Below are 17,073 nucleotides of genomic sequence, written 5' to 3' on the forward strand. Positions count from 1 at the left end.
TTCATTTTCCAGGGCTCATTCAGTCATTGGACTCTTTGCGGAGACAGTCAACAAAGATGCTAGTTAGTGGTGGTAGTGGAGGTGTGCACACAGCTTCTTAAGAAAGGCCAAGAGACGTTGATTGTGTTAAGCTGGAGGAGATCCAGGTTAATCTTTTCTGCAGGTACAAGTTATCCATTGGCCACCTTCATTCATAAAGGAGGCGCTCGAACTGAGCTACCCTAGCCCATACAGTTAACAGGACATCCTAACTGGGCCACCTCAATGCACAGTCCTCATTCAGAGAACAAGCACAAAGCTCACATTACTTGGCCTTCAGGTGGCTCACATTAACTTTAAAATGCAGCATCTTGTTCCCTTCCTTGGTCTCAAAATGCAGTATATTGTTCCCTTCCTTGGTCTCAGAATGCAGACTATTCCTGTCAGTAACTGAGGGTATTTCCTTCCAGAGGTGCAGCCTAACTAGAAACCTACCAAACAGTTTTGAAATATGTTCCTGCTGTCTCCAGTGTAAATCTGGAGTATCTTCATTGACTTCAGTAGTTACTTCATATTTACACTAGTATAACTGGGAGCAGAATCTGGCCCTCCATCTGCATACAGCCCTCTTGATGTTCTGTGACATTTGTCTGGTGAATTGGTTTGTGAGCAGCCCACGCTTTGCTGTGAACTTGGCAGAAGATGCTTTGCCTATATTGAAAGCTCTCTGTAGCTATTATATCTGATCCCAAGCATCCTCCCTCCCATTTAAGTCACTGAAATGCCACTGTCATCAGCTATTTACATGGTAATTTCTCCTTAAAGTCGAGCATAAAACCATCTGTCAATTTATTACCCGTTGTGGTTTTGTTTATTAATAGATTCTCCTCTTAATTTAGAAAAGGAATCAAGTCATGATCATTTGATATAAATTGCATCTTCGAGTTGAGTCAGTATTGTATGTGTTGCTTATCCCTCTCCCTATATAGCCAATTTTAGTAATTAACATTTGCCCTCACAGAATGGAGCTAAGAAATAAGGAGTTTGCACTGGCAAACATTCATTACTAGGCATTGGCAGGTAGGAACAGATTAAACCAGCATGAGAGGAGGAGGTCAGCTTGCCTTCCGTTTACATCTGCACACCAGGATTTCTGATTTAAGGTGCACAGCCCCATAGAGTGAGGTACCCTTGAAACACAAGAGGCCAAATTCTAGTTTTTGTGATGCCAAACTGTATCTAAGTGACTTTATTAGAATCACTCTTGGTAGAACGGAGTTCCAAATCCAGTCCCAGATTTATTCTTTCTCCTCAGTGCCCTGAAAATGTTGGGGCAGTAATGTTTTGAGGCTTTCATTAGCCTTTAATAACTCCACAGTCTCTCTCTGTGGGACTGCTCAGCACTGTAGCTAAGTAACATGTGAAAGGGAATCATTAGAGGCTGTTTGGTTAGTTGCCATTCTAATGAAATCTGAGCATCATAAATACATATTGTAGCAGCCCCCCACGGCACATTGAATTTCAGGCCTTTAATTGAATTATGAAAGCTGAACTGTTTGTGGGATGAAAAGCCCGTGTTTAGTGCAGGTTGCCAATGCATCCTTCCAGGGCACGTTCCAGTTGCAAGCCACAGGAAAAGTTTAGCAGCCACCTGGGACATCTGGGTCTGGATACAGAAGATATATACATAAGATACAAGGCCCAATCTTGCTAGCCTTTTTATATACAGTCTTGGTGGCAGTTGCATGACAGTATAAGAACAGAATGTGTGTGAAGGGCTGTAAAGAGCGTCAGAGGATAATGATGAAACATTCGTAAAAAGACTTCCAGATCAGGAGAAATTAAAAAGATTGTGACAGCCATGCGGGGGTGGGGGTGGAGGGGTAAATGAAATGGGACATAGTGGAAGTATATTAAAAAGGGCCTTGAGAGGAGATCCTGATAACTCTTTCTCCTTCTACAAGATCAAGTAGCTATCCAAGGAAACAGACAATTAAAAACCGAGAAGAGCGACAAGAATGATTAAAGGTTTAGAGAACATGACCTATGAAGCCAGGCTTCATGAACTGGGCTTGTTTAGTTTGGAAAAAAGAAGATTAAGGGGAGACATGATAGCGGTTTTCAAATATCTAAAAGGGTGTCACAAGGAGGAAGGAGAAAATTTGTTCCTCTTGGTTACTGAGGACAGGACAAGGAATAATGGGCTTAAAGTGCAGCGGGGGAGGTTTAGATTGCACATTAGGAAAAAATTCCTAACTGTCAGGGTGGTCAAATATTGGAATAAATTGCCAAGGGAGGTGGTGGAATCTCCCTCTCTGGAGATATTTAAGAACAGGTTAGATAGACATCTGTCAGGGATGGTGTAGACGGAGCTTGGTCCTGCCTTGAGGGTGGGGGGGCTGGACTCGATGACCTCTCGAGGTCCCTTCCAGTCCTATTATTCTATGATTCTATGATTCTATGAAAGGAAACAGTTAGGTACAAAATGTTCTTTAAGTCGTGGGACTGTCACAGAACGACATTTGAAGCCAGAAGCTTTATAGTAGTAAAAGGATTATGCACGTACATCTGGTCCTGGCCACTAAGGATACTGGACTAAAAAGACCATGGCCTGATCTTCTATGGTGATTCTTACATTCCTAGACGATTAATTAGTATATGCATAGTTGAACTAGAGGTTAAAAATTGATAATGGGTCTCAGCCCCAGTACTTCACAACAGCGTTTCTAAACTGGGGTCCATGAGGGAACTCCAGGGGGCCCACTGGTCCCACTCATCAACTTCTCCCCCTCCCAACCAGGCAGGCTCTCTACCTGCCCTGGCTCCATGTGGCTCCTGAAAGCAGCCACTGGATCCCTCCCAGTAGCCCACAGGCATATTGGTGGCCTGGGAGGCTCCACATACTGCTCCTATCTAAGATCCAGCCCCACATCTCCCATTGGCCAGGAACTGCAACTAATGGGAGCTGTGGGGGTGATGCCTGCAGGCACAAGAGCAGTACACAGGGCCTCTCTGCCCACGCCTTCGCCTAGTGTCTGCAGGGACCCAGCGGCCATTTTGTGGGAGCACCACCCGGACATTGAACTCTCTCCCACACCTCTGCCCCAGCCCAGAGTCCCCTCCCATCCCCTGAACTCCTTTTCTACAGCCTCACCCCAGAGCCTACACCCCTGCTGGAGCCCTCACCCCTCTCCTGCTCTCAACCCTGTGCCCCAGCCTGGTGAAAGTGAGGGTGGAGGAGAGTGGGTGACAGAGGGCAGAGAGATAGAAAGACTAGGGCAGGGCGTCCCGCAAATCAAAATGTGATTCCTTCCATTGCTAAAGTTTGAGAACCACTGCAACAGAACATAAGTCAGCCTAGCTTGGGTTTAGGAGGAAACTTCATCCATTGGACATGCTATTGCATAATTGTCCATTACAGGGCACTTAAGCCTTGCTCTGAAATCTCTGGTGCTGGCTACTCTCAGTGATGGGGTAATCGATGTGAACTGTTTTTCTGGTCCAGTAGGGCAAGCTTGTATTGCTTTTGGATGGAAAATGGTAACTGTGCATTTTCTGGGGACTTGCGTACAAATAATTTGATTGGCTGTTTCAAACATTTTGTTTAGGCTTAATAGTTATGTTTCTTACCTGGCTAGGCAGGTTTGCCAGTTTGCATTAAATGAGCTTTTACAAATTATATAAATAATTCTTTGCATGCGCATCATCCAAAGGAGTCCAATGAGATTCACAAGCTGTTAGGTACAGCTACATTGCAATTCAGCCAACCAGCGTTCCAACCAGTGCTCGCCTGGAGGTGTTGAGTGCACGCCTGTGGGCGATGAGATGGAACACTGCCCCGAAGATACTGGGACAAAACCTTTAAGGGTGTGCATTAAAGATCTTAAATCCATCCTAAGTTAATAGTTGCATCTACACAGCCCCAGAAGCAAGTCTCCCAGCCCAGGACAAGAGACTCTGGTTAGCTGGGCTCACGCTAGTGTTCTAAAAATAGCTGTGCAGCCAGCACTCTGAAGTTGTGATTCAGGCTGGTGGGCTTCAGAATCTGAACTCTTGCTCTCTGTTTTAAGGTTTTAAGTAGCACTTACCTGATGCGTATGTCTTGTATTCGCCTATTTTACCTGATAGTGTCCTGTGTGTAACTTTCCAGACCTGGGAACAAGGCTGTATCTCTCCCTGCTCCCAGACACTGGTCATAACCCCAGGCTCAGTGTCTATTGCATGGACCTTTTCCAAGATTATTTGCCTGTCAGTTGGTAGTTATTACCTCACAACAGGCAAACACAGCTCCTTTTATTGCAAAAACCCTTTTTAGTAGCTAGCAGACATTGGGAATTGCTAATCCCTGCCCCATTATACTCCAATTGAATCCCAATATAAAATGGTGTCTTATCTACTAAGAAATTGGCCAAGTGGAATAAAAGCCTTTTTTTTTTCTTTTTACACACCCGGCCAGAATAAATGATGTTCATGAGTCAGAGGCGGAAGGAGGCTGTGAGATGTATTAATCCCAAAAGGGATTGACTGAGGTATAATCTTTTCTTTTTTTCAGATTATCTAGAATCATTAATTTTTCTTTTCCCTATGCACGTGGACTTCATTATTCCTTATAGTATAAACAATGTATAATCCAGGGGATAGATATAATTAACTAGCATGGCAATAACCATGAAGATCAGAGAGCTATATTCTTTGGCTTCCCCTTTCCTCCATAATAGCTTACAAGAAATGAATATGTTGCCAGTATTGAGCAGCTTCGTTTCAAACAGGAGCTGAATAGTGCAAGGGAGGAAAAGAAAACAGACCTTCCCCTGGTTAGCTCCAATCTTCAGGGGCCTGGTGTATGAGCTGCTTTCTCTTGATCTTTCAGCTGACTTTATGCTAGAGACGTGGACTTTATGTCCTGGCTGGAATTATTTCCCTATCATCATGGCTCTGTTTTTTTCATTATCCGTTGACTGTAGAAGCCGGAGTCTCATTGCCCATAGATTTACGCTAACTGAATCAAATCACTATTCTGCCTTTTTTTTTTTTAATTTGGGGGGAAATTTGCTTCATAATTAAGAAAGAAAAACAACTGTGCTCATTTCAGATTGTCATTGGGGGTTAGAATTTACATCTTAGTGAAACAGTGTAGAATAATGCTTCTCTGCAGGGAGTGCCAGGTTATTACAGCTGTTAGAGGAAATCAATTGCATTGATTAAAAAATCTACCAGGCAGCATCTCGTTGGCTATGACTTGATGCCGTACGTAATTGCTTTCACATTTATTTCCTCATAATCCCAACCACCTACGGTACAAACCAGCTCCACTTTCCAGAAAATGACCGAAACCCTCGAATGGCAAGCTGTGCTCTCCAAAGACAGTAGAGATTCTTGTTTTGGCAGAATAAGCTCTTTAGGGCCTGAGCTGTGTTTGTGTTCTGTGTTTGTCCAGCACCTAGCACAATAAGGTCCTGGTCCATGACAGAGGTTTCTAAGTGCTACCACAATACAAATAAACAATAATATATATGGGCTCTGGTTGACAGATGCATTCCATGTAACATTAACGTACAATTATATATCAAAAGGCGCTTTGCTGTCTCTTTTTCACAACTCTGTGTAATCAGAGAGTGCATTATTACAATTGCACCTTTTTTTTACAATACTATATAATTACACAGTTGTGTCTATTGTTTCTATATGCCTAGTATGCACACATGCGCACGTTTGCATTTTAATTTGCTTAGTAGGAATTTATTTCAGTTTTCTCTAACTCAGAATGCTCTTGAAGGTGAGCTAAAAACCAGAATCTTTGAATCCCATCCCCAGAGTGAGACTGCCTTGTGTAGCTCTGTCCTGGCAATAGTTGATGTAGTGTAGCACCTATTTTTTAAAAACATTTGTACTGCAAAGCACTGATGTGCCACCCAATATTTCTAATTCATTCACTTGCTTCTACTGGGATTTCTTCGCTGCAGTTTGGCCATTAGCAATAAAAGAGTATTAATTTTGATTCAACTCAACACATCTTTTGAACAGGTTGTATGCAGGTAGTATTAAGAACTAGACTACCAGTCAGGAGAATCAGACTGGACTGTTAAATTATTCTGAATGTTGGAATAGATGAGTGTGAATTGCCACTAGGAATTCTGTTGTCCTGGTATTGGCTCTGTGGTCTCCTATTCAATGGATGCATTAGCAATTTCCAGGACTGATCAGGTGGAAGGGTTTATGAAACTTAATTATACATTTGCTTAAGCAGTCTCACTGGGCTCCTCGTTCCATATATTGTGAAACAAGAGCAATCTCATACTGATTGGCAGTGTGGGAGGAACCTTCTACACTGCTGCATGCGCTGGGTCTGCTCTGTGAGGAGAGAACTTAACTCCCCATTGTGGTTAGTCTCACGCCTTTCACTATCGCAAGGGCTCTGATTTTCGTAATTGCTGTGCTCCCCTTGGCTTCAGCTGGAGCTCTGGATTCTCGGTGCTTCTGCAGATCAGACCTGAGATCTTTTTAGATTATCCTGACAAATGAATCAAAAGAAATGGCATATTTCTACAATGTAAGTGAATTACACTAAATATACTCTCCATCCTTGTATGGCAAGAATCACTTGTCTATATTGTAAGTACAGAGATGCATTTTCTCAGCTGCCTTCCAAACCTAAGTAACATCATTTGTCTGGGTGGTGGGTGTGCATGTTTTGTTCCTATCTTTATAGACTGTGAGGGCATCATCGAGGATGTGGTCCTGCTGGGAGCTCCTGTGGAAGGAGAAGCCAAGAACTGGAAACCTTTCTCAAAGGTGGTGTCGGGCAGGATCATAAATGGCTATTGCAGGTCTGTACATGCACAAGTTCCATGGCTGGGTCACCGTCAATGGATATTTTATTGATTGCTTTTGAATGTTTGACAGCCACAGAGATTGAAGTATTAAGGAGTTTTCCATAGAGAACCATCTTCTTTAGAAGTCTTTGTGTCTTCAGGGGGCTACAGAAGGCTTTTCTATCTTGGCCTTTGATTAACCTTACACTGGAAACCTGCACATATAAAGGGTTTGGTATTTAAGGACTGTAGGTCTTTACATTTGGGACTGCTTTACGACACTCTGGCTGTGTAAAGGGGCCTCAGATATGGTTTAACTGTAACTTACATCCCATCGCAGGCCCCTTAATACTCTCAGGCCTGGTCTACGCTGGAGCAGAAGGTCGACCTAAGATATGCCAGTCCAGCTATGTTAATTGCATAGCTGGAGTTGACATATCTTAAAACACCATCCACTCAGCAGGAGGTTGACAGGAGCAAATGTTACCGTTGATTTCCCTTACTCCTCGTAAGTAGCAGGAGTACCAGCACCAATGGGGGCACCTTCCGAATTCAAGTTAGCATGTATTCACTAGACCTGTTAAATCGAACCCCAGAAGATCGACCATGACAGCGTTGATCTTCCCCACAATGTAGACATGCCCACAGAGTGGTGCAAAAATGGAAATGAGAGTTCAGCTCTTAAATTCACGGAGGGTCTATGCTACAACAGCACTGCAATGGGGCTGCAGTAGCACTGTGGTGTAGATCCTTCCTGCATCACCAGAAGGGTTTTTCCATTGATTATACATTACCCACACTCTCAAGAGGTAGGTAGGTCAACGTAAGAATTTTTCCATCAACTATCTGCATGTACAATGGTGGCTAGCCCATCAGTGTTGAGCAATATAGGTCGATCTAATGTTTGGATGTCATAGAATTATAGAACTGGAAGGGACCTCGAGAGGTCAACAAGTCTAGTACCCTGCACTTCTGGAGGGACCAAGCACCATCTAGACTATCCCTGGCAGGTGTTTGTCTAACCTGCTTTTAAAAGTCTCCAATGATGTCCAGCCTAAACCACCCTTGCTTCAATTTAAACCCATTGCTTTTAGTTGTATCATCAGAGGTTAAGGAGAATAATTTTTCTCCCTCCTTCTTGAAAGTAGTTATCATGTCCAAGACCTAAACAGCGCAGAGTCAAGCAGAAGAATTATTTCTGTTGTCTTGCTTACAACACTCCTGCTAATACATCCCAGACTGATGTTTACCTTTTTTTGCAACGTCACACTGTTGACTCATATTTAGCTTGTGGTCTGCTGTGATCTTTAGATCCCTTTCCATGGTACTTCTTCCTAGACAGTCATTCCCATTTTGTATGTGTGAAACTGATTGTTCCTTCCTAAGTGGAGTACTTTGCATTTCAACCGAGACTGAGAGCTAATTCATGGAATTATTTGTTTTTAATACACATTAAAGCACCTAATTTTCAAAATCTTATGATGATGCAAATTTGTCTGCAAATAAATATACACAGAGAGATGTATGTTAATATACATATATTGAATCTATTATTTTACATACCTTAAACAATTAGAAGAGAGAAATTAAATCACAAGCACTTGAGATTAAAACAAGAAATCTTCATTACTCCCATCTGTATGGCTGAACTGAGAGATGCTGCTTTTGTTAATGTCACGTCACTGCGGTTTTATAGATGCAGGATATGTATGCAAATTGCTGCATTTCTTCATTTAACATAATAGAAAAAGCAACTGCTGTCTCCTGTGGTGTAGTTTCTGTGGGATGTGAAAGTGTTTCTGTTTTCCTCCAGGAAGCCATCAATGATTAGCAATTTACTTGTGTAGCTGAATTTGCTGTAGTGACTATTGATCATCTCAGTACTGCAAAACAACCTGTACTTATTTCAGTGCAGAAAGCCTAATTAATCATTTCTTGTCATGCGAGTGAAATAATCTTGCTGTAGTTTCAAAGCTAGACTCTGCTACTGAAATAAAATAGGCTACTTTTGTGTAATTCAAATTAGTCGCTTTACTTTGGCGGGCCATGGTTTGACAAATCAGCAAACAGCAGTTAATTAATTACAGCTCAGTTGCACACAAATAGGAGTGAGCGGGGGATGCGATTCTAGAGAAATATTCTAGTACATTTAATCTCTAAAATCCCGTGGGATAGAGCATCTGGGAAGCACCAGGCCCATGTGAAGGGTGATGTGAGGTGGTGACTGGCATGGCCGGCCCACAACATTTGGCACCTGAGGCGGGGAGCTCAAATGACGCACCCATGCCCCCTTTTCTCCTGCCTGCCTGTTATGTCTCCTGTGCCCTTCTTCCTCCAGCACAGCACTCCACCATCTCTGTGCATCTAGAGCAGAGAGAATACATATGCACCAGCAGCAGACACAATTTTCTACATTCTGGATCCTATGGCACCCTCCCCCCATACACACACAGTCTGGCACCTGAGGTGGCCACCTCAGTTCGCCTCATGGTAAGGCCAGCCCTAGTGACTGGAAAGCTAGAGGGAAGATTTCTATTGAGAGTATCTGAAATATGAATCGGGGGAATACGTTATTTGCTGATGAGACCTTCACACGAGTCTAGAGATGTGGTGGTTCCCTGCCTTGGTATTGAGCCTCGTTGTGATGGATCAGGAGTAACTTCACAGAAATTTGTGAACTTACATTGGTGTAAAACTAGTAAGAGATCAGAATCAGGTCCATTTGCTTGCATTGCTGTGCACAGCAGTTCACACCTATCAGCGTTGAAATTTGAATGAACCAACATCTGTAAGTGAAAGCCAGTCAGAATAGCTATATTAGATTTCGTATCATCTGAACTGCCAGTGTCCTATGAGCTCAGTGTAATACTATAAATCAAGCCATGTTTGCATGACTAGACCTTTCAAACAACCGGGTCTGAGTAATGAGTTCACAACAAATACAAAACAAAGTGAATTCCATGGGCCCTTGGATGTATTACACATGGGTTTTATTCACCGCTAATAGTCATGGGCGGCGGGTGAAGGCGCAGCTGAGGAAGGCAGCCAAACCCCCACCCAAAGCCACACCCTTTCCCCTGAAACCATACCCCTTCACAACCTCTCCCCCTCAGCAAAGCCCCGCCCAACCCCAGATGAGGGCCAGGGCTACCGTGCGGCACAGCTCCAACCTTCCCCGGCTGCTGGGCTGCCATGCAGCATGGCCCCAGCCTTCCCCTGGGTTCCCTGAGCTTCTTCATGCATTTTGTCAGTCTTCCTGCAAGGCTTATTAATACCCCTGTTTCATTTTCTTCCTAGGGGAGACTGGTTGCTGAGTTTTGTCTACCGGACCTCCTCTGCTCAGCTCAATGTTGCAGGCCTGCAGCCGGTCAGCCTGGATGACAGGAGGATGGTTAACGTGGATCTTTCATCTGTGGTGAGTAGCCCTCTTCATTTTCTTAGTATTTCATACTGTCCTTAACTCATGCTATCATAACTGTGTGCTTATCTTCCATCCACCTCCTTGTATCTGCACTGGAGCACTGAGGGCATGATGTTTTTCAAAGCCCTGAGCAATGTAACTAAGTCGGTTTGACTTTTTAAGTGTAGAGCAGGCTGAGGAAGAGTGAGTGACTTTGTCTCAGTTCTTCCCTATATATGCACAAACTTTGTGAGCCCACATCTTCACCATAGATGCCACCTCAGTGGAGTAGCGGCAAGGAGTCCTGTGACACCTTATAGACTAATCGAAGTGTTGGAGCATAAGCTTTCGTGGGCAAAGACCCACTTCATCAGATGCATGTGGGTCTTTGCCCACGAAAGCTTATGCTCCAACACTTCGGTTAGTCTCTAAGGTGCCACAGGACTCCTCGGCGCTTTTGCAGATTCAGACTAACACGGCTACCCCTCTGCTACTCAGTGGAGTAGGGGACTTACCAGGAGAGACTGAGCTGCAGTTTCAATTGCTTGTATACAGCCAATGGTTGAAAATCGAGATATTGGATGCTTCTTCGAACAATGTGGATGCTTATTTCAGTGGCATGGGCTGCTTACTGCAGCCTGCTGTGGCACCATCTCCCCACAGGTGCAGTCCATTTTAGACCTTGAAAATAGACCTGGGAGAGAGAACCCAGCAAATAATAAAACACCTTAACGCAGCACAGCAAATCAGCGTGTTTGCCTATGCTTGTAGGGACTCGGTCCCTGAGATGATTCCAGAACCCACCGTGATTCCAGAACCCGCCTGAAAGCACAGTTGATCCTCATAATCTCTGTATGTTAAGCATTAAAGAAGCTGGTTGTGCTTTTACATTCAGCTCTTGCTGCTTTAGAGAAGAGTAATGACGGGCTCGCTCCTCGCCTGTTTTCTAGCTTGTAGAGCAGGCTTGGTACCAAGCCTTTCTGGCAATTGGTTGTTTCACAAAAGCGCCTCAGGATCCTGTGTAGAGAAACGACATGAAAATAGAAAGGACAGAATTCTGAAGGCATCAGGGAGTGCTGTGAAGTGGCGAGCTCTCCATCTAGTGAGACTCCAGTGCTGTGCCAGCAGCAGCTTCTGCAGCACCCACACTGGCTGAGCTCAGAACAGATTTCTAGTTATGGCAACACGAGGCCATGGGGCAGGGAAGGAGGGAGGGCTATCTAGGGATACGTCTAGACTACAGAGCTTTCCCAGGAAAAGCAGACTTGTTTTTTCAGAATCCCTGGAAACTTTGTTTTACGAGGAAGAAGGGATGTTCCGAAAGAGGGTTTTTTCTGACATTTGGCCTCTTGTAGACAGGCCAAATGTCGGAAAATCCTCTTTTGGAAGAAAAGCGGAAAAAGATACGCAAATTGTGGTCCGCAATTTGCATATCTTTTTCCGACTTTTCTTTGTAGTGTAGACATAGCCTTGGAGAAAATCATGGACTCCAGGAAGATGCTTCATGCACCCTCCATGTCCAGACCATATCACCGTTTATCCATGGTGATAGCCATTTCTCACTGTGTGTTCTTTCAGATTTGGAACTGAACAAAGAACTGGTTAATAATCTTGTCATTCTGAGTGAGGGAGTAGAATGCCGGAGTCCAGGTGATTCTTGCTATATGGCAATGTGAAGGAGTCTCGAAGTGGATGGGATATAAGGAATATATAAGCGGCCTTAGCATAAATGAGAATCGGGACGCAAGGTATTTAGCCTGTGTTTCTTGATTAGTCTGGTCTGCTATTAGCATGGTCTGCTGTTTCCATTTATCACGTAAGGGCCATCTCCTTTCATTCTCCTCCAAACTTTTTTCTCATTTCTCTAAATCTGTCAGTGGGGAAGCTCACAAAATGTCCTCCCACTCAGCAAATGCAGTTATAAAAGCTTCCCTAGCGCTCACAATGAGACTGATTGGTTCAACAGATTTATTTGACAGCAACTGTAACTGAAACTGAAGGAAGTAATTGAGTTGTAACATATTAGGCTGATTGCTGTTTGTTCAAGTGGGAGGCTGGAGATTATGTTTTACATTAGCATCTGAATATCATAGAAATGTTGAGTTGGAATGTAGGCAAAATGTGTTTTGTGTGGGCTTGGAAGCTACAGGCATTGGCTTAGGTTTCTTTGGGTAATTTTTATGTAACGAAAATCTGAGATGAACTTAGAGGCGTGAAGGTCTGTGTCTGTGTGTCTAGCGACAGAGTTTATAAAAGATTCAGCGAGTCAGTGCTGCCATATTGTTAAAGGTGAAAGACGGGCTAAGCATTTATCTCTCCATATATCACCCCAGTAAAAGAATCACAGATTATTTAGGGCCATGGAGTTTAATTTCTGCTTTATATACCCTTTATATAAGCAAACCCTAATGTCCACTTTGGTCTCATTGTAAAGTGTCTGTTATATAAAGTTTAAAAACCCTTAGCCACTATTCGGACTAGTATTGACCTTGGGCTTCTTTGCTTTCCCATGCATTCCAATGGCAATTGAATTCTCCTAGTCCCGCTCATTATCGTTCAGATATCACCTTCCTAGATGATGTTTGTTATTAATTTCTCTTAAGGTATCAGGACCCCGTTGTGCTAAGCTAAACACTAAGCATACACAGGAAAAGAGATGGCCGTTACCCTGAAGAGCTTAAAATAGGGGGTCTCAAACTCCCAACCTGCGGGCCTGAACCTGTCAGAGCGAATATGCAGTCCAGACCAGGACTCCTGGTGGGTTGGGGGAATCTGTCTGTTACCAGCCTCCATGCTTCGTCCCTTCCCGCCATCACCCTGCCCTTTCCCAGCTCCTGCTGCAATGCAGGGCATGAGAGGGGGCCACAACTGCTCAGCTGTGCGGCACCAGGCCCCCTCCTGGTGATCCTCAAAGCTGCATGCTTGGAGGATGAGGCACCATGGGGGGGAGAGGAGGAGATGATGGCAGGAAGGGGCAGAGCATCGGGGCCGGTCACGGGCAGGCCCTCCGCAGCCCTCCGGGAGCCCTGGGCCAGATTGCGCAATCTCTGTAGTCAGGACTGGCCCACAAGCTGGGAGTTTGAGACCCCTGGTTTAAAGAGTGAATAGATAAGACTAAGGGTGTGAGAGGAAAACAAGACACAGAATAGTGATGTGACTCCTATGTGAATATAGCAGGTCAGTGGCAGAGCCAGTAATAAACCCACATCTCCTGAGTCCCAGTCCAGTGTGCTACCCACTGGACTAGGCTGCTGTTTGTTAAATATCCTTATGGATATGATTTGGTTATGCTAAAATTAGGCTAAATTCATGGAACAGTCATGGTAAAAATGTACAAAGTTAGGGCATGGTGTCGGTGACAAAAATTGTGTAACAATTTCACAGTAAAGTATTGTGGAACATAGCGGTATTGGCACTGACCCACAGGCTGGGTGATCTGCCGCAGTGAGTTGGGGTTTGGAGGTGGCACACCCTCCCCAAATCCTGCCACCTGGGGCTGATGTTTAAACCCAAGCCTTGTTGCCCAGGGATGACGTCAAAGACCGAGCCCCCTGGGGCTGAAGGCCGAATTCACAGGCCTCTCTCCAAATCATGGAATCCATGCCCTCCATAAGGGAATTATAGCCTTAATTATCATTGTGATAACAAAATAGAAAGAGGTGTTCCCTGAGCACCGTACTACAAGCGAGGTACTCCTGAGTTTTAATCCCAGCACTGGGACTAAATTCCCACTGCAACCTTGAGCAAGTCACTTCCCCTTGGTTTGCATCAGTTTCCACACCTGTAAAATGGGTATAATAATACTGACATCAAAGGGGGGCCATAAAAATTCATCAATATTTAATGTGCTTTGAAGACTGAAAGCATGTCAGACCAGCTAATTATTTCTCAGTCATTTAAGACCATTTTGAAAGTGCTGATTTACCCTGCTTTGCGATGAGATGTAGTGATGAGGTTCAACAAGGACAAGCGCAGAGTTCTGCATGTGGGACAGAAGAATCCCAAGCATTGTTACATGCTGGGGATCTACTGGCTAGGTAGCAGTTTAGCAGAAAAAGACCTGGGATCACAGTGGATGAGAAGCTGGATCTGAGTCAACAGTGTGCCCTTGTAGCCAAGAAGGCTAATGGCATATTAGGGTGCATTAGGAGGAGCACTGCCAACAGATCTAGAGAAGTGATTGTGAGGCCACATCGAGAGTATTGGGGCCAGTTCTAGGCCCCCCATTACAGAAAGGATGTGGACACTTTGGAGAGGGTCCAGGGGAGGGCAACCAGAATGATGAGGGGGCTGGAGCATGACCTACGAGGAGAGGCTGAGGGATTTGGGTTTGTTTAGTCTGCAGAAGAGAAGAGTGGGGGGGGGATTTGATAGCAACCTTTAACTACCTGAAATGAGGTTTCAAAGAGGATGGAGAGAGGCTGTTCTTAGTGGTGACAGATGGCAAAACGAGGAGCAAGGGGTCAAAGTTGTAGTGGGAGAGGTCTAGGTTGGATATTAGGGAAAACTATTTCACTAGGAGGGTGGTGAAGCACTGGAAAGGGGTAACTAGAGAGGTGGTGGAATCTCTATCCCTAGAGGTTTTTAAGTCCTAGCTTGTCAAAATCCTGACTGGGATGATTTAGTTGAGGTTGGTCCTGCTTTGTGCAGGGGGCTGGTCTCGATGACTCCTGAGGTCTCTTCCAGCCCTCTGATTCTATGATTTTGTGACTTGGTTTACAAATGAGTATTTCTGTAAAACTGGAGAAACAAGAAAAGGCTGAATAAAATAGCTGTGTTTGGAATATGCTGTACTAGCCATCACCATAGCTGTGGTTTTCCCCCTTAAGATAGTTACAAACCATTTTGACTTGCCCTTTTCTCTGCTCCTGAAACCAACCATTCAGAAAGCCAGATCTGTGACAGGGATGATTAAAACAGAATTCCCAATCTTGTCCTCCAACGCCTTTCTTAGAAGTGATGCCTTGTTACTGGCATCTCCAGTGATTCCAGGGCAGCCTGGCTCACCACTGGTGCGGGCCCTTTGGATGCAGCAAACAGATGAAGAAACCGAGTAGTCTAACTAGCTATTGATTTGGCGCTTGTGTGATTCAGGCTTTTCCTCAAAGGCGCATTAAACTGTGTTCCCATCGTGTGCCCAAAATTTGCATCAAAAAATAAATTTTGGTGCTGAAATTCAGCTCTGTTAAGGGCCTTAGGGACTGAGCATGGAAACAGTTGCCTGGTTCTCATTGCTCCCAAATGGACTGACTTGTTTCAGATGAGCAATGCAGCCCTTAGGTAAGTATGAGAGGAATTAATACACTTCACAGAAGAAAAGCTCAATCAGAAGCATGTTTCCTTGGATAGGACTTTCTACCATTTTTATCACACTACAGTAAGGAAAAGCAGTTAAAACAAACATTTTTTATGATGCTAGAGAGCGGGAGAGACCTGGGGAAAAAACCATCACTAGCAAAATTGCATTAAGTCCCTGTAATGCAGGGATGGGGAACATATCCTGCCCCCAGCTTTCCTGGGTCTGGCCCTCAAGGCATGGAGCTCCCCTCCAAAATGGGGGAGCCCAACCTGGTGTGCTGCAGCCTCACCCCCGCTATCCCCACAGCAGGGCGGAAGCACACAAAAGCTACTAGCCTGTTCCTCTGAGGCTCTGGTGTGCGAGAGGAATGTGGGAAGTGTCTTTCTCTTTCGCAGTCAGGGGCCACGTCAGTGGGGGGTTTTGTTCTGTTTTGTTTTGGTTTTGCTTCTCATTTGTGTACAGCCCCCAACTGATTTTTCTGTGAGTTAACAGCCACCGACCCAAAAAAGGTTCCCGGCCCCGGCTGTCATGTCTGCTTGCAGTCAAGCGCCAGTTCTCTTTCGAGAGCGTGCCAGCTCTCTTGGGTTCTGGTTCTCAAAAGAGAAAATCATTTTTCACGGGAATAGGTCTAAACCGCCTCTTCTCTCCCCCCCACTCTGGCACCCACTCTCATGGCTGCACGGAGTGTTGAGGGGAGCTGGAGCAGTCTCTGAAACTGGGTACGCCCTGCTTCCAAAAAGGAAGGGAGGCTGCTTGTGGAGAGGAGTTGGAGAGCGAACCTGCCTGCACTCACTCAGCAGTAACAGCTCCTCTCCATGGGCTTGAGCCTGGCTCCTCACTCTTGACATTGCAATGCCACTTATGTCTGGCCTAGAGAAGGTTATTCTAGCTAAACCTGAGTAGTGAGGTGACCCTGCATGCCAGGTCTAAGTGCTGCTCTGTTTTGGGGCCCTGTCAAACAGGGAATCCAGGCAAACTGCCCTTTTTGCCCCCTCCTCTGCAAGGTGGCCCTTTCCTCCCACTCAGCTACCAGTTTTCCACCCTGAAATTCCTCATTGTGAACTGTGCCTGCTAGATGGTCAAAATCTGGAGCTTCCCCAGACAGATGGGCAGAGACGCACATGGCCATATACTATCTGCTGATGTGCCCTCTTCAGACTGTTTTGTGTAGAAAACCATCCCGTCCTGTCATTCTTCCTTCCCACCACCTGGAACTACCTGCTTCAGGACAGGACCCAGACTTACCAGTGCACATGCCAGTAGCTGAAGCCATCAGATAACCAGACCTCTGGAGCCAAGCTAGCCAGACTCTCAACGAACTGGTGAACGAAGCTTGTTAGCTCCGCAGCTTTGATTCAAGCCATCAGGGAGTTGGCCTGTCTGAGCTTTTTTTATCTGTTGAACGACTCACTCTAGTTCTAATTTTCCACTTGATTAAGCTCTTAGAAATTTTTACCTACAGTTGTCACACCACTGATTCTCTCATCCTTTTGTCAAGCTGCAGAATAGCAAAATGCGGTACAGCCCGATTTCCGTAATGGCTCTCGAATGCAACAGCAGCCAAGCGAAGAACTAGGAGTTCT

The 17,073-nt window shown here is 44.9% G+C and overlaps 1 protein-coding gene across 2 annotated transcripts in view; it reads left to right on the forward strand.

The window, feature by feature from the left end:
• The window catches only part of TMCO4 (transmembrane and coiled-coil domains 4), a 101,053-nt gene that overhangs the window by 59,285 nt on the left and 24,695 nt on the right, over window positions 1-17,073 (forward strand). For both annotated transcript variants that reach the window (XM_075906593.2, XM_075906592.2), the window contains 2 exons: window positions 6,689-6,806; window positions 10,089-10,206. In XM_075906593.2, coding sequence (XP_075762708.2) covers window positions 6,689-6,806; window positions 10,089-10,206 — 236 coding nt within the window. The remainder of the gene's footprint in view (window positions 1-6,688; window positions 6,807-10,088; window positions 10,207-17,073) is intronic.

The sequence above is a fragment of the Pelodiscus sinensis genome, chromosome 24 (genome assembly GCF_052426305.1).
Source record: "Pelodiscus sinensis isolate ZL-2025 chromosome 24, ASM5242630v1, whole genome shotgun sequence".
Lineage (NCBI taxonomy): Eukaryota > Metazoa > Chordata > Testudines > Trionychidae > Pelodiscus > Pelodiscus sinensis.